The sequence below is a fragment of the Erythrolamprus reginae genome, chromosome 6, assembly GCF_031021105.1.
Source record: "Erythrolamprus reginae isolate rEryReg1 chromosome 6, rEryReg1.hap1, whole genome shotgun sequence".
NCBI lineage: Eukaryota > Metazoa > Chordata > Lepidosauria > Squamata > Dipsadidae > Erythrolamprus > Erythrolamprus reginae.
In genome coordinates this window covers 32,078,401-32,104,008 of record NC_091955.1, presented here as the reverse complement: position 1 = coordinate 32,104,008, position 25,608 = coordinate 32,078,401, and the positions used below count along the sequence as shown (strand labels likewise).

The window sequence follows — 25,608 nt, the reverse complement described above, 5'->3', positions numbered from 1 at the left end:
CCCCTCCAGGAGCAGCAAAAGCCTCAGCGACGGAGCACGCCGTTTGCCTTTCAGCATCGGCACACCCCCTCCAGGAGCAGCAAAAGCCTCAGCGATGGAGTCGAAAGGCAAATGGCGCGCCCCGTCGCTGAGGCTTTTGCTGCTCCTGGAGGGGGGTGGATTTTCTCTTCCCCACCCTTCCGGCAGCCAAACAGCACTGAGGCTTTTGGCATCAGCGCCCCCCTCCAGGAGCAGCAAAAGCCTCAGCGACAGGGTGCACCATTTTGCCTTTCTCTCTCCTTCTCCCTCTCTCTCTTTCAGCAAGGGGGCTGCGAGAGCGTTTTCTCTGAGTTCTTTGGGAATGCCTGCCCTGCCTCTACTGCAGCCCCCTTGCTGAAAGCTCTGGAGGCGCAGGCATTCCTGAAGCGCACGGAGAAAACTCTCTCTCACAGCCCCCTGGCTGGGAGCGCAGGAAGCGATGGAGGAGGAGAGGGGGCGGATCGGGCGGGGGGCAGGGCTGAGAGGCCAGGGGCGCGAGGGGGCCAGAGGCACAGTGGGGAGGAAGGGGCAGCCATGGCTCCCTTTCCTTTTACTGTCGGCACCTCCCCACTCCCCCCCACGGGCTGGCAGGAGGATGGAGAGCGCGCGCCCATGGAAAAGGGTGCGCGCGGGTGTATTTGGGGGTGCGCGCCTGCTCACGGACGCAGCTTATGGGGAACGGTGGCTCCAATTGCTTTGGGAATGCCTGCCCCACCTCTCCTGCAGCCCCTTCACTGACAGCCCGGGACAAAAGTGCTCTCAGCGAAGGGACTGCGAGAGGGGCGGGATGGGCATTTCCAAAGCACTCAGAGAAAACCCTCTCGCAGTCCCTTCGCTAGCGGCTGGATGAGGAGGATGAGAAGTCACAGCCGCCACCACCACTGCAGCCACCACCCCAAGGCGGGAGGCGGAGGAGGAGAAAGCTAGAGAGAGGGGCAGATCAGGTGGGGGGGCAACGTTGAGAAGCCAGGGGTGCAAGGGGGCTGGAGGCACCGGGGGGCAGGGGCGGCCGTGGCCGTCATTTATTTTATTTATTATTTATTATTTAGATTTGTATGCCGCCCCTCTCCGTGAACTCGGGGCGGCTCACAACAGGCATAAACAAATCGTACAAATCCAAATAGATTCAAATAAATTTAAATATTTAAAAAAGTTTTAAAAAGAACCCCGATATACTAACAAGCACACACACAAACATACCATACATAAATTGTATGTGCCCGGGGGAGATGTTTCAGTTCCCCCATGCCTGACGACAAAGGTGGGTTTTAAGAACTTTACGGAAGGCAGGGAGAGTAGGGGCAGTTCTAATCTCCGGGGGGAGTTGGTTCCAGAGAGTCGGGGCTGCCACAGAGAAGGCTCTTCCCCTGGGGCCTGCCAACTGACATTGTTTAGTTGACGGGACCTGGAGAAGGCCCACTCTGTGGGACCTAATCGGTCGCTGGGATTCGTGCGGCAGGAGGCGGTCTCGGAGGTATTCTGGTCCAATGCCATGAAGGGCTTTAAAGGTCATAACCAACACTTTGAATTGTGACCAGAAATTGATCGGCAACCAATGCAGACTGCGGAGTGATGGCGAAACATGGGCATACCTAGGTAAGCCCATGACAGCTCTCGCAGCTGCATTCTGCACGATCTGAAGTTTCCGAACACTTTTCAAAGGTAGCCCCATGTAGAGAGCGTTACAGTAGTCGAATCTCGAGGTGATGAGGGCATGAGTGACTGTGAGCAATGAGTCCCGGTCCAGATAGGGCCGCAACTGGTGCACCAGGCGAACCTGGGCAAACGCCCCCCTCGCCACAGCTGAAAGATGGTTTTCTAATGTGAGCTGTGGATTGAGGAGGATGCCCAAGTTGCGGACCCTCTCCGAGGGGGTCAATAATTCCCCCCCAGGGTAATGGACGGACAGATGGAATTGTCCTTGTGAGGCAGAACCCACAGCCACTCCGTCTTATCCGGGTTGAGTTTGAGTTTGTTGACACCCATCCAGGCCCCAACAGCCTCCAGACACCGGCACATAACTTCCACTGCTTCGTTGACTGGACATGGGGTGGAGATGTAAAGCTGGGTATCATCAGCGTACTGATGATACCTCACCCCATGCCCTCGGATGATCTCACCCAGTGGTTTCATGTAGATATTAAATAGCAGGGGGGAGAGGACCGACCCCTGAGGTACCCCAAAAGGGAGAGACCTCGGAGTCGACCTCTGACCCCCACTAACACCGACTGCGACCGGCCGGTGAGGTAGGAGGAGAACCACTGAAGAACAGTGCCCCCCACTCCCAACCCCTCCAGCCGGTGCAGAATGATACCATGGTCGATGGTTTCGAAAGCCACTGAGAGGTCAAGGAGCACCAGGACAGAGGATAAACCCCTGTCCCGGGCCCGCCAGAGATCATCCATCAATGCGACCAAAGCAGTTTCCGTGCTGTAACCGGGTCTGAAGCCCAACTGCTGGGGACCTAGATAATCAGCTTCTTCCAAGGACCGTTGGAGCTGGAGCGCCACCACCTTCTCAACAACCTTCCCCATAAAGGGAAGGTTGGAGACTGGACGATAGTTATTAAGTACGGCTGGGTCCAGGGAGGGCTTCTTGAGGAGGGGGCGCACAAGCGCCTCTTTATAGAGAGTTGGAAAAACTCCCCTCCCCAAGGAAGCGTTGGTAATCTCCTGGACCCAGCTCCGTGTCACCTCCCTGCTGGCCGAGACCAACCAGGAGGGACACGGATCCAGTAAACAGGTGGCGGAACTCACAGATCCAATGGCCTTGTCCACTTCATCAGGTGTCACCAGATCAAACTCTTCCCAGACAGGTGGACAAGTACGTGCCCCAGTCACCTTGACTGACTCGTTGTCAGTCGACTCTGTTTCCCAATTGGAGTCGAGATCGGCCCGGATCTGAGCGATTTTATCAGCGAAAAACGTGTTAAAATCCTCGGCACTGCTCTGCAAGGGCTCCCCAACTCCCCCCTGATTAAGAAGGGAGTGGGTCACCCTAAACAGAGCGGCTGGGCGGGATTCCGCTGATGCAATCAAGGCGGCATGGCACGCGCATCTTGCCGCCTTGAGCGCCACTTTGTAAGTCTTAATAAAAGTCATTCAAAATAACCTTTGCCGGTCTCCACACTTTCATCGCTCCCTGCCCCCAACTCCAACACCCGGCTCCTTGTGTGGCCTTGGAAAAGGGTGAGCGGGGGGTTGTTTTGGGGTGCGCAGCCACGCGACTGTGCACCTTAGAGGGAACATTGGTTGTGGATGCTTCACCACTGGAGGTTTTTAAGAAAAGGCTGAATAGCCACCTGTCTGATATACTGCAACAAATATAATCAAAATGTTTCTGGATCCTTGAGTTAAAAATGAAACTTTATCCACTGAAAGCAAAAATAAATGTGAGAGCTTTTAAAGAGAAGCTTATACAATAAGGGAACCTTATATCTTTCCTAGTTTTGTTTTTCTTCTAATTCTCCATGGAGAAACTGTAAGGTACACTAGTCTCAATGCCTTTGAGGTTTTTCTGTTACAAAATTCTGAGACAATTTGGCTTTTCAGAGACTGCATAAGGACTTCTTTTTAGAGAAGCAAAGAATTTCTGCAGACTTAAATTATCAGATGTTAACACCTCTGATCCCCAAATCCAAACACAAAGCAAGCTGTGCTGGCCTGCATAGACATTGTGGTCGTGAATGATGGTTCTGTTGAAAATCAGCAGGATACATACATCTTAGGAGGGCCCCATGTTTCTGAAAGTTAAATAGGGAATTGTTGACAATGTCTCTGCTGAAGATCATCTCATTGCTGGAGGCTCACCTGCCTTTTTCTCCCATGACAGAGTTCATTTCGTTTCAAACGTATCCAGAGGGCAGGTTTGTCCTCAAGGTTGATAGCACACATATAATAAATAATACAGTTCCATTTTACTTTCTTTAAAAATGTGGCTATTAAACACACATTTTCTGTTAACTTCACCAAAGCTTATAATACTGAATGTACTTGAAGGATCTTTACTATAGTTAAATATTTACAGAAACATATGCAGAACAATACCCAATTGCAAATAATGCTCCAGCTTTGCTAAGGGAGTACCTGGATTCATGTAAATAAATGACAAACAAGGTGAAAGTTGTTATTAAATAAATTGCAATGTGTTCTCCTGCAAAGTGCACAGAGACAGTGAACCAAATGTGTACAGTAAAATGCATTCCCTTAGGAAGGAATCCAAAAGCACAGAATCAAGAATAAAGTATCTACAATTGGTAAATAAATCCTAGTTCTGCTAAGAACTCACTACATATTATTGATGGTGATTATGCACCATCAAGCTAATGTCAAACATTGTTCTAGCAAAAGGTATCAATTGCAATGTTTTCTACCTTAGCCTTCACCGTAATGAAAAATCTGTTTTGTTGTCTAAGACTTTGTGATTATCTGTCACGTACCTGTAGAGTCTAAGTTTTTTCCCCCTTAGGAACAATTTGTGTGTGTGTGTGTGGGGGAGAAATAACCCAACCCCCCCTTTTTCCCAAGTTCCTGAAGCTCCAAACTATTGCTGAAACTTATGCATTGTTAATACCTTATTGTGGAAATTCAATCTCAGAGGGAAAGTGAAAGTTCAACAGAATTTCCATTGCTTTGCCGACTGGACACAAGGTAGAGATGTACAACTGGGTATCATCTGCATACTGATGATACCTCACCTCATGCCCTTGTTTTATCTCACCCAGTGGTTTCATGTAGATATTGAATAGCAGGGGGGAGAGGACTGACCCCTGAGGCACCCCACAAGGGAGAAACCTCTGACCCCCCACTAATACCAACAGTCACCAGCCGAAAATGTAGGAGGAGAACTACTGTAAAACAGTGCCTCCCACTCCCAACCCCTCCAACCGGTTCAGAAGGATACCATGGTTGATGGTATCAAAAGTTGCTGGGAGGTCAAGAAGCACCAGGATAGAGGATAAACCCCCATCCCAGGCCCGCCAGAGATCATCCATCAGTGTGACCAAAGCAGTTTCCATGCTGTAGCCGGGCCTGTATCCTGACTGCTGAGGGCCTAGATAATCAGCATTTTCCAAGGACTGCTGGAGCTGGAACGACACAACCTTCTCAACAACCTTCCCCATAAAGGGAAGGTTGGAGATTGGATGGTAGTTATTAAGTACGGCAGGGTCCAGGGAAGGCTTCTTGAGGAGGGGGCGCATGAGTGCCTCCTTGTAGGGACTCAGAAAGGACACCCCTCAGAGAAGCATTGACAATTTCCTGGACCCAGCTCCATGTCACCTCCCTGCTGGCCGAAACCAACCAGGAGGGGCACTAGTCCAGTAAACAGGTGGTGGAACTCACAGCTCCAATGCCCTTGTCCATTTCATCAGGTGTCACCAGGTCAAACTCCTCCCAGACAGATGGACAAGGAGGGCCCCAGTCACCTTGACTGACTCATTGTCAGCCAACACTGCAGTCCAATCGGAGTCAAGGATCGTCCCAATATAAGCGATTTTATCAGCGAAAAAATGTATTAAAGGCCTTGGCACTGCCCTGCAAGGGTTCCCCAACTCCTCCCTGATTTAGATGGGAGTGGGCCACCCTAAACAGGGTGGCCGGGCAGGATTCCACTGATGCAATCAAGGTGGCATGATACGGACATCTTGCCACCTTGAGTGCCACTTTGTAAGTCTTAATATGAGTTCTTACAAGTGTTCGATCAGACTCAGATTTACTTTTCTTCCACCGCTTCTGTAGATGTCTCTTCTGGTGTTTCAACACGCAGAGTTCCTCGGTAAACCAAGGGGCTCTCTGGGGTCTAGTGCCACAGAGAGATCGCAATTGCACAATCCAGTCCAGAGCCTCCGTCACAGTCTTGTTCTCGGCCACAGCGAGGGACTTTGCTGAACTGTGTACGAGTGAATCTGGCAAAACCCCAAGTGCCCTCTGAAAGCCCTCTGGGTCCATCAGGCATCTGGGGCAGAACCACCTAGTTGGTTCCGCCTCCCTGCGAGGAAGGATTGCAGCCTTGAAGTCAAACCATAGCAGAAAATGGTCTGACCATGACAAAGGCAAAACATCAATTCATAATTAATCAATTCATTAATTCAAGCCAGCATTAAAATAGTGTTATCCATTAAAAAATGGCTGGGTTATAATACCTTTCAATGGGAATGTCCTAGTCTCTGGTCTCGGTGTTCTGTCCTCAATGTTGGTCACTCTGTCCATCAAGTTCTTTGGTGCCGGCCGCTGCCACCAGTCAGAATTCTCAGTTCCTTTCTGTGGGCCCAGTATGCCTCAGCTGCCGCCTCCGTCTCCTCCGTCTCCTCAGCACTCTCAGCTCTCGCTGGTCACTGGTCGCCCTTCAATTTCAGCCGCTCTCACCGGGTGACATTTCCGGCTCTCTGCAGCTCCACACAGCTTCAACTCAACCTGCCAGCCTTCTCCTTACACCCCTCCTCGGTGGTGGCCTGTCCCAGCTACTCTGCGCAGGCCCTCTGCCTGAGAGGCCCTCCAACAGCCAACGCTCCCACCGTCCAGCGCCCCGGGTCCATCCGGTGGGCCAGAGCTGCCTCGACTGTTTCGACCTCCACTCAGCTGTCCCACATCTTGCCCACCTCTGGTGCCAGTAGCTCTCACCTACTGGCTCACATCGGCTCAGCTCGGTCTCGCTCAATTCGGCTTAGCTCTTCAAAACAGCCTCAAAGGCAGCCGCCATATTGTGCACCCCAGCTGATTGTCTCCCTCCACATCCACGACTAGGACAGCCCTCAAACTGTCATGGCAAGCATCGTGTGGGGGGTCTCCAAAAACAGGAACACCTCAACCAGTCTAAGATAACAAAAAAATTGCTGACTTGAGCTAAATTAACCTATATTCCTGATGTTATGCCATAGTTCAGTGGAACAGTGACCTCCACCTCCATCCGTCTGCCCCACCGGAACCAAGAGCTTTACATCTAGTAGATCAGGGATGGACAATCTTCAGTTCGTAAATCATCTGCTGTCTTTGGCCCAATTTTGCAATTCCAAAACTCCCAAGAAATATTCTATTGAAATTCAGCAGCATATTATTGCTTTTTCATGGCACGAGTTTTGCAGTTCTATCCCCCAATAATTGTTAACATTTGAAGTAATGTTTCTTTGGAAGAGCTTTTCAACTGCTTCTTACCTGGTTAACATTTTAAGGCTAAACTTCTTCAGTAGAGTTCCTACCTTAGTAGATTTGATATTTTTCCACCATCACTGCAAGAAGAGAGATTTAATAATATTCCCTTGCAAGAAAAGCCTTAAGTGGAAAGTTGGATGATTTAATATCTCCTTTTTTTCTATCCCGGACACAAGGAAATAATAATGTCCTTATTAATCAGCCCTGGTAGAAGTTCAGAAAAGAAGATAATAATAATAATTTATAATAATTTATTAGATTTGTATGCTGCCCCTCTCCAAAGACTCAGGGCGGATAATTTGTTTCCTCTCAGTTGACAGGTCACTGACTATTTTAAGTTGAAAATTTCTGTTTGATTGCTATTGATGTCTACTGGCATCACCAGAAGATTTTATCTGCTGGTATGTATTATCTCTGAATGTTAGATTGATGTTATCTATTGTTGTCTTTGACTATAAATAACAATGTATGTGCTAATCTAAGTGCTAAAAATGTATCTTTTTCATTTAAGCCAACTCTAAAACTTTCTGAAAGCATCAAAATATATTTCATATATTTGTCACACTCCACACATTTGTTGCATGTGATCAATACTCTGCCAGCCTTTTATGCAATAAGCACCTAAAACCAAAATGATGGTGTCATTATGGCCATTATATTTGCTTTTATGATTTCCCCAATGTCATGGTTCCGAGTAATATCACAATCAATTCAGGATATATTGATCTGTAATTGATCAGGATATATTTATGCACTAATTTATCTCAAAGATCCCCTTTGTTGGATATATCGTATCTGAATGTTCAAATGTGAAACCAACTCTAAATATTTCCTGTATTTTCAGTTTAATAAAAGAAATAGATAACACAGGGGTGGAGCCAATGGCCGCAACTACACGGAGTTCCCCTTTGCCCGTGGGAGTCCTCTGAATCCCTGTCACCTGGGGGTCTTGGTTCCTATGAAACTGGGCCAGATCCTCCCTGGAGGGGAGGTGAAGATGGAGTCACTAGCAGGAGTCTGGTTTGGGGTCGGCATATCCCCCAGACAAACTGCTTTGACCTCCATCAGCATCGGTGTGAATGGCGAGGTCACCATGCTTTAACTGACAAAGCTGCAGCACCAACACCAAAATGGAAGGATTTTTAAGAAGCTTGGTAACATCTGGAAAGAGAGAATCAAGCTTAGCACTGGAGAGAGGGGAGAGAATTAAAGACTGTGCTGGTGAGTGTTACTGCCAAAGGAGACATGAGATCTTTTATAAAAAAAATGCTTTGATTTAATTTGGAAAACTTGTTTGCTGAAAATGGAAGAAGCAGCTGATTGGCAATATAGTGACAGCGGAAAGCCTCCGGAATAGCAAAATTATCTGTGGAACATTCTGGATTTGTCTCTATTCCTTCTTGTAGAAAAATACTGCTGATTATTATTCATGATACAGAAAAGTGTAATTGCTTGGTAGAAAACAACTACTGGGGAATGAAAATATTTTAAATCTGTTGGAGAACTGTTTTTTACCTCCCTTCTTTCTTAGAACTAGCATTTTACTGGATAAAATGCTCCCTCATTGCTAATGTCACCCTTTTAAGCCACTCCCTCCACTTTGCTTTGATAGATGTCTAATAATCTAGAGACAAACTTCTTGTTTTTTAAGTGCCATGCAGTGATAAAGAGAAAGGAATTTGTTGTCTTCTCTCTGCTGAATTGAACAGGGGAGCAAAGAAAAGAATCACTTGATTTATAATTTTTCTGAACCTGCAAATTCAAATGCTCTAAATGCCAAGCAATACAAAGCATCATTATATTCTGCATAAATGATGAGAGAGAAAAGACAAACATCCAGTATTTAGCAGAAATAAATGAACTATATATACCAGTGATAGCAAATCTTTTAGACACCAAGTGCCCAAACTTGAGTGTGCAAGCATAACCAAACTAAAAGATGTGTGTCTTTGTGTATGAATGTGCCCATGCACCACATGCGTGTATGGGTAGCGGAGACCCCAAGACCAACTGGCCAGTGGGAGATGAGGCATCCCAACACGGGCAGTATGGCAAGAGATAAGATCTTTTCCTTTTGTGATCTTCTTTTTCATCATTTGCAGGGAAATAAAAGCTCATGAAATAAATGCCAGTAAGACCTAACCATGCCAGTAGAAAAGGCTCTGTGTACAACCTCTGGCATGCATGCCATAGGTTTGCCGTCACAGGTGTATATATAAACATATAAACAGATGTGTTTGTTTTCTGTTGCGAACTGGTTACCCTAGGTTTTTGTAGATTTTTTTTTTCAATCAAACCTGCAACTAAATTCAAAGTTACAAAATTTCAAGATGGAAACCTCCCCCATGATAAAGACTTTGATATGTGGACTTTGTTCAGGATGTTTTTCTGTAATGGGCAAATGTAGGTAAGTGCGTATAAAATAATTCTGAATAGTTTGAGTGAACAATATTTTCTAAAAGAAGACAGGTATAAGGATGCTAGCACTGAAGTATTTTGAGAACACTAGCAGAAACATAAAATATAGTACTCAGTTTCTTTGCTGTATATCTTCGTCTTTCATTATGAAAATTACAGAAATGAGTAGTACATTGAGACTGTACAACAATCCATCTGATCATTACAAGAACTCTGATGGGCCAGTTATGTTTGTCTAAGGCTAGTGATCTAGCTACTCTTATTTTTTAGAGGACAATTCCTGATTTAATTATGGAGGAGATTAAAAAGGAGGGGGGGGGAAAGATAACCCTCCAACTTCTTATAGAAATATTGAACATATACATTTTTGTATATTGTAGTAGATTTGCAAGATTATTTCCTGATCCCAGAAAATTATGAGTGGTATATAGTTCTGATTATGGACAAGAAAGGGGCCTATAACCAGGGTTTATGAAAGCACATTAACATTTATTATTGTCATTGTGCAGGAAAGGATAATTTGCCTAAGAGAAATGGTGACATATAGACAATAAAGCCCTTGTCCTGTCATGACAGCTCAAGAGCATGCCATCGTTACCACCTATGTCACACAGCAGGTGTGCCTGCCATACGGGTGACAGCCGCCAACTTCTCTGATCAACACATAATTATTTCTGAATAAAAATGCATGTGGAAGTTAGCTGGACATAATAGATGCAGGACCCAGGGCAAATAAAATAAAATAAAATAAAAGTAATGATTAAAAAAAATATTTGGAGTGTCACACAGCACCATCTCGGGGAAAGAGGAGATGAATCAACCCTAAGAAACCTGGTGGATTCTGGTTATTATGTTTATCCTCACCATCTTCCATAGGATAGAACACGTCACTTGGTTAATAGTATAGTGTCCCTGCCCTAAAATACCCCACTTATTGGTGCTCTTCTCCCCTGATCTAATCATAGATCTCTCTTACAGCATCTGCATGGTTTCCACTTGCAGAGTCTTTCCCTCTCCGCCAACACACATACACCCACACACTTCCCCCAGCAGATAATAAATATCATATCACAAGAATGGCAGTGCTCCTTCATGGAACACTGACTGTTTATTAGGGGCAAAAAAGTTTAAGAGAAATGCTAACAATGTTCATTAATGGCCTGCATCCAGGTTTAATGAGGCATGTCAATATGCGGACTGGGCAGCATCAGTGGCATAATAGTGGTGGTAAATGGGAGTAATTGTATCAAATTGTATGGCGCAGCTTCCAGGAATGAGCCCGAACTGCCAACTGACAATGACAGAGCAATTATGGGAAGGCAAGCGAGCTGTGTCAAATTAGCACTCACTGAGAACTCATTTTTCAGAGATTGGCTTGCTCTACAACACCACAAGTGATGGCTACTTTATTGTGAGTGATAGGAAGACCAGCACTTAGACTGATGTTCTGATTTGTCAATAGCTGCATTTGAAAGCTTAGTGTCACAAATATATAGAGATATTCAAGCGGAGACACCCTGTTCATGATCTGGAGGATAAGGATGTTGCAGAGAAGGTCATCTGTCAGTGTGAGCTGTCAAAGAGAGATCATACTCCATGAAAGGAGAACATTCAGCCAGCTTAAATAATCACCTTTGATTGAAATTTGAAGATGTCTTTTTTGTTGGCCTACATTGACTGTATAATTTATAATTTATCACAATGAGGGAAATGCTAACCATTGCAACTAAGAAATCTGATTTATTTTTCCTGTTTAAATTTTGTGTTTTAACTTTCTTCCATTAGGATGGGGAAAATGTAGTTGTTTTAAGGAAAGCAACATCATTAACTGAGTGTACCAGTTTCATTCCTAAATAATATTCTTAGGTTTTTACCTGCTTTGTAGTATTGTTAGTTAAAGAGGATAAATATAATTCAAGTTTACATTTCCATGCAAAGCCAAAATAATATCATAAAGAGAAAAAGACTAACAAGGAGCATAAGTATTGCAATTATATTCTAAGCATATTTTAAGATTAATAGCAATTTGATATATGGTATTTGTGAGAATAGCAATCAAAAATATTGCAACAAAAAGTATGAAAATGTTGGATCAATAGTATTTTTATTATTTTATTATATTTCCTAATCTCTTTAGATACATATTAGAAAAATAATATCTCAACTTTAATCTTAAAATAAAAAAGAGAATAAATGACCATTTTTCTGCTATATAGCAAGTAAAATATGCATGGTTTTTAAAACTTAATAGAAAAATAATTACATATCTATGACATTATGTTTTGTTGACTGAGTTTATCAAATTGATAATTACTATGACCATTTTTTTTTAAAAAAATTCATCTTCTTTCATTGCAAGTCACATTTATAATTTGATTTCAATTTTAGTTGTTATTTCTGGTGTTCTTTGATCATTTGACTTTGACCATTTGGATTCAAATAGGTTTATTACTTTTTCATTGGCAGTGGCTAAAACAAGGGATTTAACATGCCTTCTGGCCAAAAATAGTGGTTTAATTCCAGGTCTATTGATTACCTGTATTGGTATTGGCAAAAGGATTAATTTAAGTACTTAACGTCAACGTTAGTTTAGCTGAAAGCTCTCTCTGTAGCAGAATGAAATAACTGCTAAGCCTCTCAATTAATATAATGTCAGCATATTGACATTAAAAATATAAGGTTGTAAAAATACAATCTCTTACTTAAAATGCTATCCAGCCGTTTTATGTAAACAGGGTGGTTTGTTTATTTTAAAATAATATTTTAATCTTTTCTAAGGGTGATGTTCTGTATTCAGAGAAATATCCTAAGACTTGGTGTTTAAAGAATACATCTTATTCTGCAGATACAATTCATATTTTCAGTAGAAAGTTTCTACACTCTTTCCTTTTCAGTGCCCTGAGCTTGCTAGTGCTATTGAAAGCTGCATAATTTTCAGGACCCCTAGCAGACTTGGGGCCCATCATTTATTCCATTATGAATTTTGCCTTATTAATGAAACAGGCCTCAAAGTGCCATCTAAATGTCCAATGGTATGTATGACTGTCAAAGCACAGGTAAAAAAAACACATTAAAAAGAGCCAAAGGGTGGGGGAGAGATCCTTGATTTGTCATTACTACTGGAATATAGATTTGTCAGCCAGGTTTAGAAATCACAACAGCATTGCTTGCAAAATATCAAAAATTTGACAGGTACATATTTTTTTCAACTACAAGGATTCTTCTAATGAAAACTAAATACACAAATGCTTTTCCATCCTAGCCCCTGGCTTTTCTCTCCCCCCCCCCATTACCTGACACATAACTGTTGCCAATGGGATGCAACACTCAGGATCGAGTTATCAAGTGAAACAACCAATAAGCAATGTACAGATGTTTTTAAAAATCAACTTAAGTGCTTATGATATAGTGAAAACATTTGAGTGTATAATTAACTAACGGGAAGCCAAGGCACTTAATCTTCTATCTAATGCGAGGCTCAACCCATCACAATGTATCTCTAGGGGACAAACAATGGTTTGAATTATGCTCACCAAAGCCTTGAGGTGGCAATGCTTTTCCTTATTCATCATTTTCTTTTCTGGCACAATTTTATTTATCATCACTCTGTTCTAGTAAGAATTAATAAGTTAACTAAAGTTTGTCCTGAAGGAATGTTGATCATCCTCTGCATTAAATAAGGGCCTTTTTCAGCTTGAAAACAGTGCTTCAGAAAGATATGCATCCAACACATAGAACCTTTTAGTTTGTTGTGATTAAATGTTATGCCAATTTTTTAAAATTCACCAGTTAAATTTAATTTTATTTTAAAATAAGAAAATTTTAAAGAAATTGTTGCTAGAAGAATTGACTGTCTGTTAATGAAGTTGAATTAATAGCAGGTATTCAACAAAGATTGTTTTACACAGTATTTGTGTTTGCTGACTACTAAGAAAGCTCATTAGTAGTTTTTAATTCAGTAAACAAAGGTTTGGACAGAGTTTGTGTGTGCTGCATTCTTTGTGATTCGTAGCTGGGACAGAATAGTCAATTCTATTGCAGTCCAAATAGACTCGGTCTCCCTGGATTCCTACAATTCAATTAAATCCCACAAACAGTACTGGGAGGCGTGGACAACATTATGGAAGCAACATTATTCTATGGACTATGAGACTTTACGTGGTTTCAGTTTAAATTTTTCTAAAGCAGTTGAAAAGGATGCTGAATGTTGGATTTTTAAAAATAGGAAAAGTAGCACTTTAAAAACGAACAGTAAGAATTAATTCAAAATATCCTTAGAATGAATAGAAAATCAGAAATCTCTTTCACAAGGATAAACAACTTTGGCTATTAGAAGACATATATCATTAGAAGACATATATCAGGAATCTGAGCTTCAGGGGGTAATTTGCATACTCCTGGTGCATGCTGGGAAGAAGCTAAAAGCTCAACGCGAGGCAAAAGAACACCGGGTTTGCTGACCAGGGAAGCAGAGGAACTCACCACCCAGGAATCTGAGCTTCAGGGGGTAATTTGCATACTCCTGGTGCATGCTGGGAAGAAGCTAAAAGCTCACCGCGAGGCAAAAGAACACCGGGTTTGCTGACCAGGGAAGCAGAGGAACTCACCACCCAGGAATCTGAGCTTCAGGGGGTAATTTGCATACTCCTGGTGCATGCTGGGAAGAAGCTAAAAGCTCACCGCGAGGCAAAAGAACACCGGGTTTGCTGACCAGGGAAGCAGAGGAAATCACCAACCCAGCAACAAGAGCAGACATGTCACCTCTGCACTCTCCCGCACCCACCCTGCAACCTACCACACACATAAAGAACAACACAGAGAGTGAGAGAGAAGATACACCAACCATGCACACAGAAGTCACTCCCCGAACGAGCATAGATGAAGACGGAACTGAATCCATGGTGTGCTGCAGTTTGTGCTCCATGTACTCACTCCTCCCTTTGAAACTCCAAAACTTTACCTGCAACAAATGCAAACTCATCCAGCTACTTGAGGAAAAAATCGAAAACCTAGAGAAAAACCTAACAACCCTGAAGCACCAACATCACAACGAGAAAATCCATCAGACTCCCAACAAAACCAACACCCCAGAGGAGCTAAGCCGAATCCACGCCCCAGAAGCAGTAAATAGCTGGACACACATCACCCTAAGACGAAAAAACAAGCCTCCACCAACTCCAACCCTCCTCCTCCCAACCCCACTGCCTACAAGCAACAAATATTCAGTACTCTCGGAACAAGAAAACCTGCAAACATCTGACAAAGAACCACCAAGAACCAAGCACAACACAACTCCACCAAAAGCCTCAACAACAGAAGCTAACCTCCCTCACCCCAAGCCAGCCAAAAAGAAAAGGAGAGTACTGGTAATTGGAGACTCAATCCTCAGGGGAACTGAGCCTCCCATCTGCAGACCAGACAACCAATCTAGAGAGGTGTGCTGCCTCCCTGGAGCTAAAATCTCTGACATAACTGAAAACCTCACCAAAATACTCAAACCCATGGACTACTACCCACTATTGGTGATTCATGCGGGAATCAACGACACAGGGAAAGACATGAACCAAATTATGAAAGACTATGACCTCTTGGGCAACACAATCAGAAAAACAGGTGCTCAGGTTGTTTTTTCCTCCATCCTCCCCACTAGAGGACGACACCCTGCCAGAGAACGCAAAATCCCGCAGATAAATCACTGGCTTAAAAGATGGTGTCGCCATAAGAACTTCGGCTTCCTCGACCATGGCCTGCACTATCTCCAAGAAGGGCTTCTAGCAAGCGACGGGCTACACCTCACTAGAGCGGGGAAGAACCTCCTAGGCAACCGACTAGCCCAACTCATCAGGAGGGCTTTAAACTAGCTCTGAGAGGGGAGGGTTACCAAACTATATGACAAAACACTGAACAAAACAAGGAAGGGGAACGGGACAAGCCTACAAACAAACCTGAGATTAAAAAATTTCTACCTGCAAACAAACACAAACATCTAAAATGCCTGTACACGAACGCACAAAGCTTGGAAAACAAACAGGACGAACTGGAATTGTTAATACACGAGGGCCAATATGATCTAATTGGAATCACAGAAACCTGGTGGGACGAAACACACGCCTGGAACACACAGATAATGGGTTACAACCTCTTCAAGAAGAACAGGTCAAACAAGAAAGGAGGAGGTGTTGCACTATACATCAAAGACCACTACACTGCCACAGAACTACATCCAACCAAAGATGATAACCCCCTAGAAATCAAATGGGTCAACATAAAAGAAAAAAAGAGCAACACCACAATTGGAGTATACTACAGACCACCCAATCAAACAGACACAATGGACAACCTCTTCACATGCCAACTAACAGACATATGCAACAAACACAGCACGACAATAATGGGGGACTTCAACTACCCAGACATCAACTGGAAAACTAACTCAGCACCAAGCGGAAAGTCTGCCAAATTTCTTTCCAGTCTAGCTGACAACTTTCTAAGCCAAAAAGTTGAAACAGGAACCAGAGGGAATGCTATATTAGACATAATACTAACAAACAGGGAAGAAACAATAGAGGGAACAGAAGAAGAAGGGAAACTGGGAGAGAGCGACCACGTCATCCTCAAATTCAACATAGTGCAATCACTAGCTACTATACCCAACACCACTACAGTCCCAGACTTCAGAAAAGCGGACTTTAACAAGTTCAGAGCGAACCTTGAACAATGCCCCTGGAACGAACTCTTAGAAGGAAAAACCACTCAGGAAACCTGGGTGATCCTAAAAAACAGCATCATAGACGCCCAAAATAACGCAATCCCCATGAAAAGGAAAAACAGGAAAACCAAAACTAAACCTGCATGGCTAAACAAAGCCCTCGCAGATGACATAAAAGGAAAAAAAACTAAGTACAAACAATGGAAAGAAGGACTCATAACCAAAGCGGAATATCAGCAAACAGCCAGTTCCTGCAAACAAAAAATAAAAACAGCAAAGGCACAATATGAACAACACCTTGCAGCGGAAGTCAAAGACAACAAAAAAAGATTCTTCCAACACATCAACAATAAGAAGAAAATCAAAGAAACAATCGTCACACTAAAAAACGAAGAGGGTAGAGAAATCACAGACAGCAATAACCAAGCACAGCTACTCAACGCCTACTTTGCAACAGTCTTCACACAAAAGGGAACCTCCCTCCAACCAATCTGCAATTTAACTGCAACAAACTGCCCCAGAACCGAACTCAACATAGACAAAAGCACAGTGAGGGACTACCTGAGGGAACTCAACGAATACAAATCACCAGGGCCAGACGGACTTCACCCCAAAGTCCTAAAAGAATTGGCAGACACAATAGCGGAACCACTCCTCCTCATCTACCAAATATCCTGGATCACTGGAGACCTACCGGAAGACTGGAAGCGAGCTGACATAGTCCCCATCCACAAAAAAGGCAAAAAGACCGACCCAGGTAACTACAGACCAATCAGTCTGACCTCTATACATGGAAAAATACTGGAGAAAATAATCAAAAAACAACTTACCCACTTCCTAGAAACAAACAAGATCATATCCAATAGCCAGCACGGATTCATCAGAAACAAATCATGCCAAACCAATCTCATATCATTTTTCAACACCATAACCAAGTCAGTTGACCAACGCAACTCAGTGGACCTCATATACTTGGACTTCAGTAAGGCTTTCGATAAAGTCGACCACAATCTCCTAATCCACAAACTAGAAAAAAATGGAATAGATTACTACACATGTAGATGGATAAACAGTTGGCTGACCAACCGCACCCAATGAATTGTCCTCAACGGCACCAAATCCACATGGAAAAAAGTAGACAGTGGAGTACCACAGGGCTCTGTCCTGGGTCCTGTACTCTTTAACATCTTCATCAACGACCTGGATGAGGGAATAAAAGGGGAACTAATAAAATTTGCAGATGACACCAAGCTGGCGGGGGTAGCCAACACCCTTGAGGACAGGCTCAGAGTACAAGAAGACCTAGACAGACTATCACAGTGGGCCCATACCAACAAAATGAGGTTCAACACCGACAAATGCAGAGTCCTCCACCTCGGCAAAAAGAACCCTAGACATACATACAGCCTGGGAGATACCCCACTCAGCAGTAGTGACTGCGAAAGAGATCTTGGAGTCTTGGTGGACAATCAACTAAACATGAGTCAGCAATGTGCAGCAGCAGCCAAAAAAGCCAACTCAATCCTAAGCTGCATCAACAGAGGAATATGCTCCAAGACCAGGGAAGTACTAATACCACTCTACTATGCCCTGGTCAGACCCCACCTGGAGTACTGCATCCAATTCTGGTCACCTCACTACAAAAAAGACATCGAAACTCTGGAGAAGGTGCAAAAAAGAGCAACCAAAATGATTAGGGGACTCGAAACCAAGACTTACGAAGAGAGATTGAGAGAACTGGGCATGGACAGCCTAGAAAAAAGAAGGTCTAGAGGGGACATGATAGCAGTTTACAGATACTTGAGGGGTTACCACGGTGAGGAGGGGGTCTCTTTATTCCCCAGGGCACCAGAGGGCCGGACGAGGAACAATGGTTGGAAGCTGACCAAGGAGAGATTCAACCTGGAAATAAGGAAGAACTTCCTGACGGTCAGAGTGATCAACCAATGGAACTGCCTGCCAGGGGAGGTGGTGAACTCCCCAACTCTGGACACCTTCAAGAGGAGATTGGACTTCCATTTGGCTGGGGTGCTGTAGGGTTTCCTGCTCAGGCAGGGGGTTGGACTCGATGACCTAACGGTCCCTTTCAACTCTATTAATAAATAAAATAAAAATAAATTAAAATTAGTTACCATGCTTACAATGGCGAACAAATGCGGTGATTAGCAGGTTACAATGTACATTTGGCAAGGAAAATTATGAGTCATATAAATGATTCCATGGGAATCTAATTTTATCAGCTCTAAAACTTTCTCTTCTTTTACCTAACCTGGAAATCTTTTGTGCCATGCGGCACACTGGTACCACTGCCACAAGGCAGGGGGTGGAGCTGTCCCACATGCCCTGCACAGACTTACCTTGGGACCCCCACAGCCAGGCCACCATACCCAGACACCTGCTTAGCCTTGTGGTGGTGACAATGAGTCAGTCGAGATGACTGAGGCCTGTCCTTGTCTATCTGTCTGGGAGGAGTTTGACTTGGTGACACCTGATGAAGTGGACAAAACCATTGGAGCTGTGAGGTCCGTCACCTGCTCACTGGATCCGTGTCCCTCTTGGTTGGTCTTGGCCAGCAGGTAAGTGACACAGAGCTGAGTCCAGGAGATTGTCAACGCTTCTTTGAGGGGGGGTCCTTTCCAGCTCCATACAAGGAGGCACTTGTGCCCCTCCTCAAGAAGCCTTCCCTGGACCCAGCCATCTTGAACAACTATCGTCCAGTCTCCAACCTTCCCTTTATGGGGAAGGTTGTCGAGAAGGTGGTGTTGCTGTAGCTCCAGCAGTCCTTGGAAGAAGCCAATTATCTAGGCCCTCAACAGTCAGGATTCAGGCCCGGCTACAGCATGGATACTGCTTTGGTCATGCTGATGGATGTTCTCTGGCAGGCCCAGGACAGGGGCTTGTCCTCTGTCCTGGTGCTTCTTGACCTCTCAGTGGCTTTCAATACCATCGACCATGGTATCCTTCTGCGCTGGCTGGAGGGGATGGGAGTGGGAGGCACTGTCCTTCCGTGGTTCTCCTCCTACCTCTCCAGTCAGTCACAGTTGGTGTTAGTAGGGGATCAGAGGTCGACCTCTAGGTCTTTCCCTTGTGGGGTGCCTCAGGGGTCGGTCCTCTCCCCTGCTATTCAATATCTACATGAAACCACTTGGGGATATCATCCAAGGGCATGGGGTGAGGTATCATAGAAACATAGAAGACTGATGGCAGAAAAAGACCTCATGATCCATCTAGTCTGCCCTTATACTATTTTCTGTATTTTATCTTAGGATGGATATATGTTTATCCCAGGCATGTTTAAATTCAGTTACTGTGGATTTATCGACCACGTCTGCTGGAAGCTTGTTCCAAGGATCTACTACTCTTTCAGTAAAATGATATTTTCTCATGTTGCTTTTGATCTTTTCCCCAACTAACTTCAGATTGTGTCCCCTAGTTCTTGTGTTCGCTTTCCTATTAAAAACACTTCCCTCCTGGACCTTATTTAACCCTTTAACATATTTAAATGTTTCGATCATGTCCCCCCTTTTCCTTCTGTCCTCCAGACTACACAGATTGAGTTCATTAAGTCTTTCCTCATATGTTTTATGCTTAAGACCTTCCACCATTCTTGTAGCCCGTCTTTGGACCCGTTCAATTTTGTCAATATCTTTTTGTAGGTGAAGTCTCCAGAACTGTACGCTGATCATACCCAGTACGCTGATCATACCCAGCTATATATCTCCATCCCATGTCCAGTCAACAAAGCAGTGGAAGTGATGTGTCGGTGCCTGGAGGCTGTTGGGGTCCGGATGGGTGTCAACAGACTCAAACTCAACCTTGACAAGTCGGAGTGGCTGTGGGTTTTGCCTCCCAAGGATAATTCCATCAGTCTGTCCATTACCCTGGGGGGGGGGGGAAATTATTGACCCTCTCGGAGAGGATCTATCTGCAACTTGGGTGCCCTCCTCGATCCACAGTTAACTTTAGAACACCATCTTTCAATTGTGGCGAGCAGGGTGTTTGCCCAGGTTCACCTGGTGCACCAGTTGCGGCCCTATTTGGACAGGAAGTCATTGCTCACAGTCACTCATGCCCTCATCACCTTGAGGTTCAACTACTGCAACACTCTCTACATGGGGCTACCTTTGAAGAGTGTTCGGAAACTTCAGATCATGCAGAATGCGACCGCGAGAGCAATCATGGGCTTCCCTAGGTATGCCCATGTTACACCAACACTCCGTGGCTTGCACTGGCTGCCGATCAGCTTCCAGTCACAATTCAAAGTGTTGATTATGACCTATAAAGCCCCACACAGCATCAGACCAGAATACCTCCAGGACCGCCTTCTGCAGCAAAAATCCCAATTAGGTCCCACAGAGTTGGCCTTCTCCGGGTCCCATCGACTAAGCAATGCCGTTTTGCAGGGCCCAGATGAAGAGTCTTCTCTGTGATGGCCCTGGCCCTCTGGAATAAACTCCCCGGAGATTAGGACTGCCCCCACCCTCCTTGCCTTTCATAAGCTCCTGAAAACCCACTTATGTCGTCAGCTATTATGATTTATGTATGGTCTATTTGGGTTGTATAATTGTTTTTTACTATAAGGGCTTTAAATATTGTTTTTGATATTGGATTTGTACTCTGTATATTGTTTGTTGTGAACCCCTCCGAGTCTTCAGAAGGGGCGGCATACAAATCTAATTAATAATAATAATAATAATAATAATAATAATAATAATAATAATAATGAGCTAGATCTTGAAAAATTTTGCTTAATATTTGGAAACGACTGTAAATTGCAATATTATATCAGATAGATTAATTGTCTGATTCAGCTCATAGTTGCATCTTGTGTTTCTTCAGCAAATAGCAAAAGGATCGAGAACAAACTATATTTCCTTTGCTGGAGACATTGGACTTGCTTTCACACATTAATCACCCTGATGGTCTGTTATGATTACCTTGGAAGAGTTTTCTTGTGAGGAACTAGAAGCAGGTAAAGAGCCATAAAAGATCAATACTACAAAGAGATTGAAAAATTAACTTTACTATTTTCTGCCCTACAACTTTGAACCCTAAGAGAAATCTGCAGTCACCGATTCCACAAAATTGTCATTTATCATTAAGTCAAACAGCAATGTGTAGAGACAAACAAGATCAGTCCCTTAAAGGTAGTGATCTAATTGGAAGTTTGTTGTTGATTCCAAGGGGTGTAGCAATCACAATTCAATTTAAGGGACAGCAGCTCTGCTGAGTTTTAAGTGAGGAGTTTCTGGGATGAAATCTCTGCTAGGATTGTTCCAACAAATACATTGAGTAGTTTTTTGTATGACTGTTTGGAGAATTCTGCCTATATTATTCTTAAAAACTTTTTATAGGTGTTGAAACCTTTTGCCTGGAAGCCTGAACTGGATCTGGACCATGTTACTGACTCTTAGAACTAGCTTTTGACTTAGGATTGTCTGATTACACTTCTTTCATATCAAATGAGACCTATAATATAATATTTTCCTAAGGTTGGTGATAGATGTAGGAAGCACAATAATTTTCATACTTATACAAGTCTTTATCTTTATTTGTTTATTTATTTATTTATTTGTTTGTTTATTTATTTGTTTGTTTGTTTGTTTGTTTGTTTATTTGTTTATTTGTTTATTTGTTTATTTGTTTATTTGTTTATTTGTTTATTTGTTTATTTGTTTATTTGTTTATTTGTTTATTTGTTTATTTGTTTATTTGTTTATTTGTTTATTTGTTTATTTGTTTATTTGTTTATTTGTTTATTTGTTTATTTGTTTATTTGTTTATTTGTTTATTTGTTTATTTGTTTATTTGTTTATTTGTTTATTTGTTTGTTTGTTTGTTTGTTTGTTTGTTTGTTCGTTCGTTCCTTCCTTCCTTCCTTCCTTCCTTCCTTCATTTATTTATTTATTTATTTATTAGAGTTGAAAGGGACCATGCAGGTCATCAAATCCAACCCCCTGCCTGAGCAGGAATACTAAAGCACCCCAGCCAAGTGGCAATCCAATCTCCTCTTGAAAGTGTCCAGAGTTGGGGAGTTCACAACCTCTGCAGGCAGGTTGTTCTGTTGGCTTATCACTCTGACCATCAGGAAGTTCTTCCTTAATTCTAGGTTGAATCTGTCCTTGGTCAGCTTCCAGCCGTTGTTCGTCATCCGGCCCTCTGGTGCTCTAGAGAATAGAGTGGCACCCTCCTCTCTGTGGCAACCCCTCATATACCTGTATACAGCTATTATGTTCCCTCTGGCCCTCCTTTTCTCTAGGCTATCCATGCCCAGTTCCTGCAATCTCTCTTTGTAAGTCTTGGTTTCAAGTCCCTTAATCATTTTGGTTGCTCTTTTCTGCACATTCCCCAGAGTTTCAATGTCTCTTTTGAAGTGTGGTTACCAGAACTGGATGCAGTACTCCAGATGTGGTCTGACCAGGGCGTAGTATCCTTGATGATTTCTTGAAACATTTTCCAGAAATAATTCTGGCATTCTTGGTTATCATTATGGAATGGCAAAAGCATTAATGGTCTTATTGCCTCTTTTTCCACAATCAGGATTCTGGTCTGGGAAATAATATTGGAACAATTGGAATACTTGCTAGCATGCTTCACATCTTTGGATAACAAAGTCACAGCACAACCAAAAGGAAACCCAGTTCATCTAAACCATACTCCAACTCAGCAACAACAATCATCACCTCAACCATATGCCCATCAACTGCCACTTCCACCATATGTTCAGTCACAACATCCACTACCTCAACTATCCTCAAACCATCCTAATGACATTTCCCTACTCATCAGAGACACCATGGAACGTGAACAAAAATGGAATAATGTCATTGTATTTGGGCTTGAAGTCACTAACGAATTTGATATAGACCAAATTCGAAAAATCGCATCCAATTTTCCAGCTGATGAAATCATTGAAGTGACCAGAGATGGCCCAGAATACAAATTTAGAAATTCATTAAGACCATAAACTCATTAACCAGAGATGACTCAAACCCTAAAAAACTTCGCTGTAGACCAGACTTATCAATTTTACAATGTATCCAATCCCGTGAATTATGAGCAGATCTAAAAAAAACATCAAGACCAAGGCCAAACTGATCTTTATATCGACTACCATGCCGGCTGCATCAAAACCAAGTTACGCAATCCACCAACCAACCCCCAAACCATCATCAACCAAAACCACCCCAACCTCCAATCTACCCTCAACCAAGCTCAACCCCTCATTAACCACTACCTTCAAACCACCATTGCCCACAACTGACCTAACTTCCAATCCATCACTACTCAAAACCAACGCTCAATAAACCAAGACTAGGTATGCACGCCCCTTAATTCCTCAACAACATCCACTGCTAATCTCAAATGTAAACTGATGAACTCAAGAAGCATCGTTAATAAAATACCTGAACTCCTCTTACTACAAACTGCTAAATTCGACATCATATTTATCTGTGAAACATGGTTAAGTGAATCCCTCCCCAACTCCGTTATCACAGTAGGTGACTATCAAGTTTACCGTTCTGACCGTGAATCCCGCAGAGGAGGTGGTGTTGCAATCTTCTACAAGAAATCACTCAACCTTAAAAAAGTGCAAGTTAAACAAGAACTTTATCTTCCTGAAACCATCATCTGTGAACTGACTTTAGATACCACACTTCGCTTCTTTCTATATTATAGAGCTCCAGATTATGATATCACACACGCAAACAAACTAACCTCACTACTAACGTGGGCAAGCTCCCACCCTCATCCTCTTATATTCCTTGGAGACTTAAACCTTCCACATATAAACTGGATCCTAAACGAATGTTCCACTGAACCCATACATTCAACCCTTTACAATACCATTACTAGCTTAGGACTACAACAACTAGTTACTAACAACACTAGACTTAACAATTGTCTTGACCTCATCTTCTGCAACAGTCTACACTCAATTTACAGACTACAAATAAAATAACCCTTTTCTAACAGTGACCATACCATAGACTTTTACCTAAACATACACCCTCACAAAAACCATCTTAATGAAAGGACAACCAACTATAACTTCAAAAAGGCCAATTACGACCTCATTGAAGCCTACCTCTCACCTCTTGACTGGCACACAATTTTCTCTGATTGCATCACTACTGAAGACCTGAATATGTTCTGAATATGTCCACTACTGAAGACTACAATATGTTTTTACTTGATATCCAAAGAGTCATCAAATTATACGTACCACTAATATTCACCAAAACTAAGAAAAACAAATTACCCATAAAAATAAGAAAACTCCAAACCAAAAAAAGAATTATTTGGCGCAAAAATAAAGCAGGCCATGCTTCCAACTTTAAAAGCCACTATAAAAATTTGTGTCACCAAATAAAGACTGAATGTACCAATTATCACATCATCCAAGAAGAAAACCTTCTATGGACAAAGTCTACTCGTGCCTTCTACAACTTTGTTAACAATAAACTCAAAGACTCTAGACCCATCCCACCCCTTAAAGGACCAAACAACATAGACCATAATGATGAATCAGCAAAGCCAACCTCTTTAACACCTTCTTCAGATCAGTCTTTGTTAACAACAATGGCTCATGCCCAACATTTCCTAATCGCACCACAAATAACCTTAATACAGTGGTCCCTCGACCATCGCGAGGGTTCCGTTCCAGGACCCCAAGCGATGATCGATTTTTCGCGAAGTAGCGGTGCGGAAGTAAAAACACCATCTGCGCGTGCCGCCCGCCTGCCCACGCCGTTGCTGGGGCCGCTTCCCAGCTGGGAAGTGGAGCTGGGGTGTCCCTGCGCGTGCCGCCCGCCCGCCCACGCCGTTGCTCGCGCCGCCGTACCGGGGCAAGAGGGGGAAGACCCAGGGAAGCCGCCCAGCAGCTTATCTGCCCGGCGGGAAACTCCACCATCTACGCATGCGTGGCCATAGAAAAAAAGGCACGCATGCGCAGATGGTGGAGTTTACTTCCGGGTTGAAAACTAGCGATATAGCCCTTTCGCGATGCTCGAGGACGCGAAACTCGAGGGTTCACTGTAATCTTACACAAATTGATTTTACAGAAGATAATGTTAGAAAGGAATTACACAACCTAAAACCATCTTTATCTATTAGACCAGATGGACTATGTGCATACTTCTTAAAAAAGCTGTCCTCTACCTTGGCTGAACCTCTGAGCATAATTTTTAATAAATCTTTCAGTACTAGCTCCCTACCCACACTATGGTCACTTGCCACAGTCATCCCTATCTTCAAAAAAGGAGATCCAAGCAATGTTGAAAATTACAGACCTATTCTTTGTATTGTGTCACC

At 43.3% G+C, this 25,608-nt stretch overlaps 1 protein-coding gene across 1 annotated transcript in view; it reads left to right on the top strand.

Annotated features, from left to right (window-relative positions):
• The window catches only part of LOC139169119 (uncharacterized), a 74,005-nt gene extending 50,745 nt beyond the window's left edge, over window positions 1-23,260 (top strand). The window contains 4 exon segments of the mRNA XM_070754940.1: window positions 12,479-12,616; window positions 16,561-17,886; window positions 19,950-20,056; window positions 22,834-23,260. Coding sequence (XP_070611041.1) covers window positions 12,479-12,616; window positions 16,561-17,886; window positions 19,950-20,056; window positions 22,834-23,260 — 1,998 coding nt within the window.
• The last annotated feature ends 2,348 nt before the right edge of the window (window positions 23,261-25,608 follow it).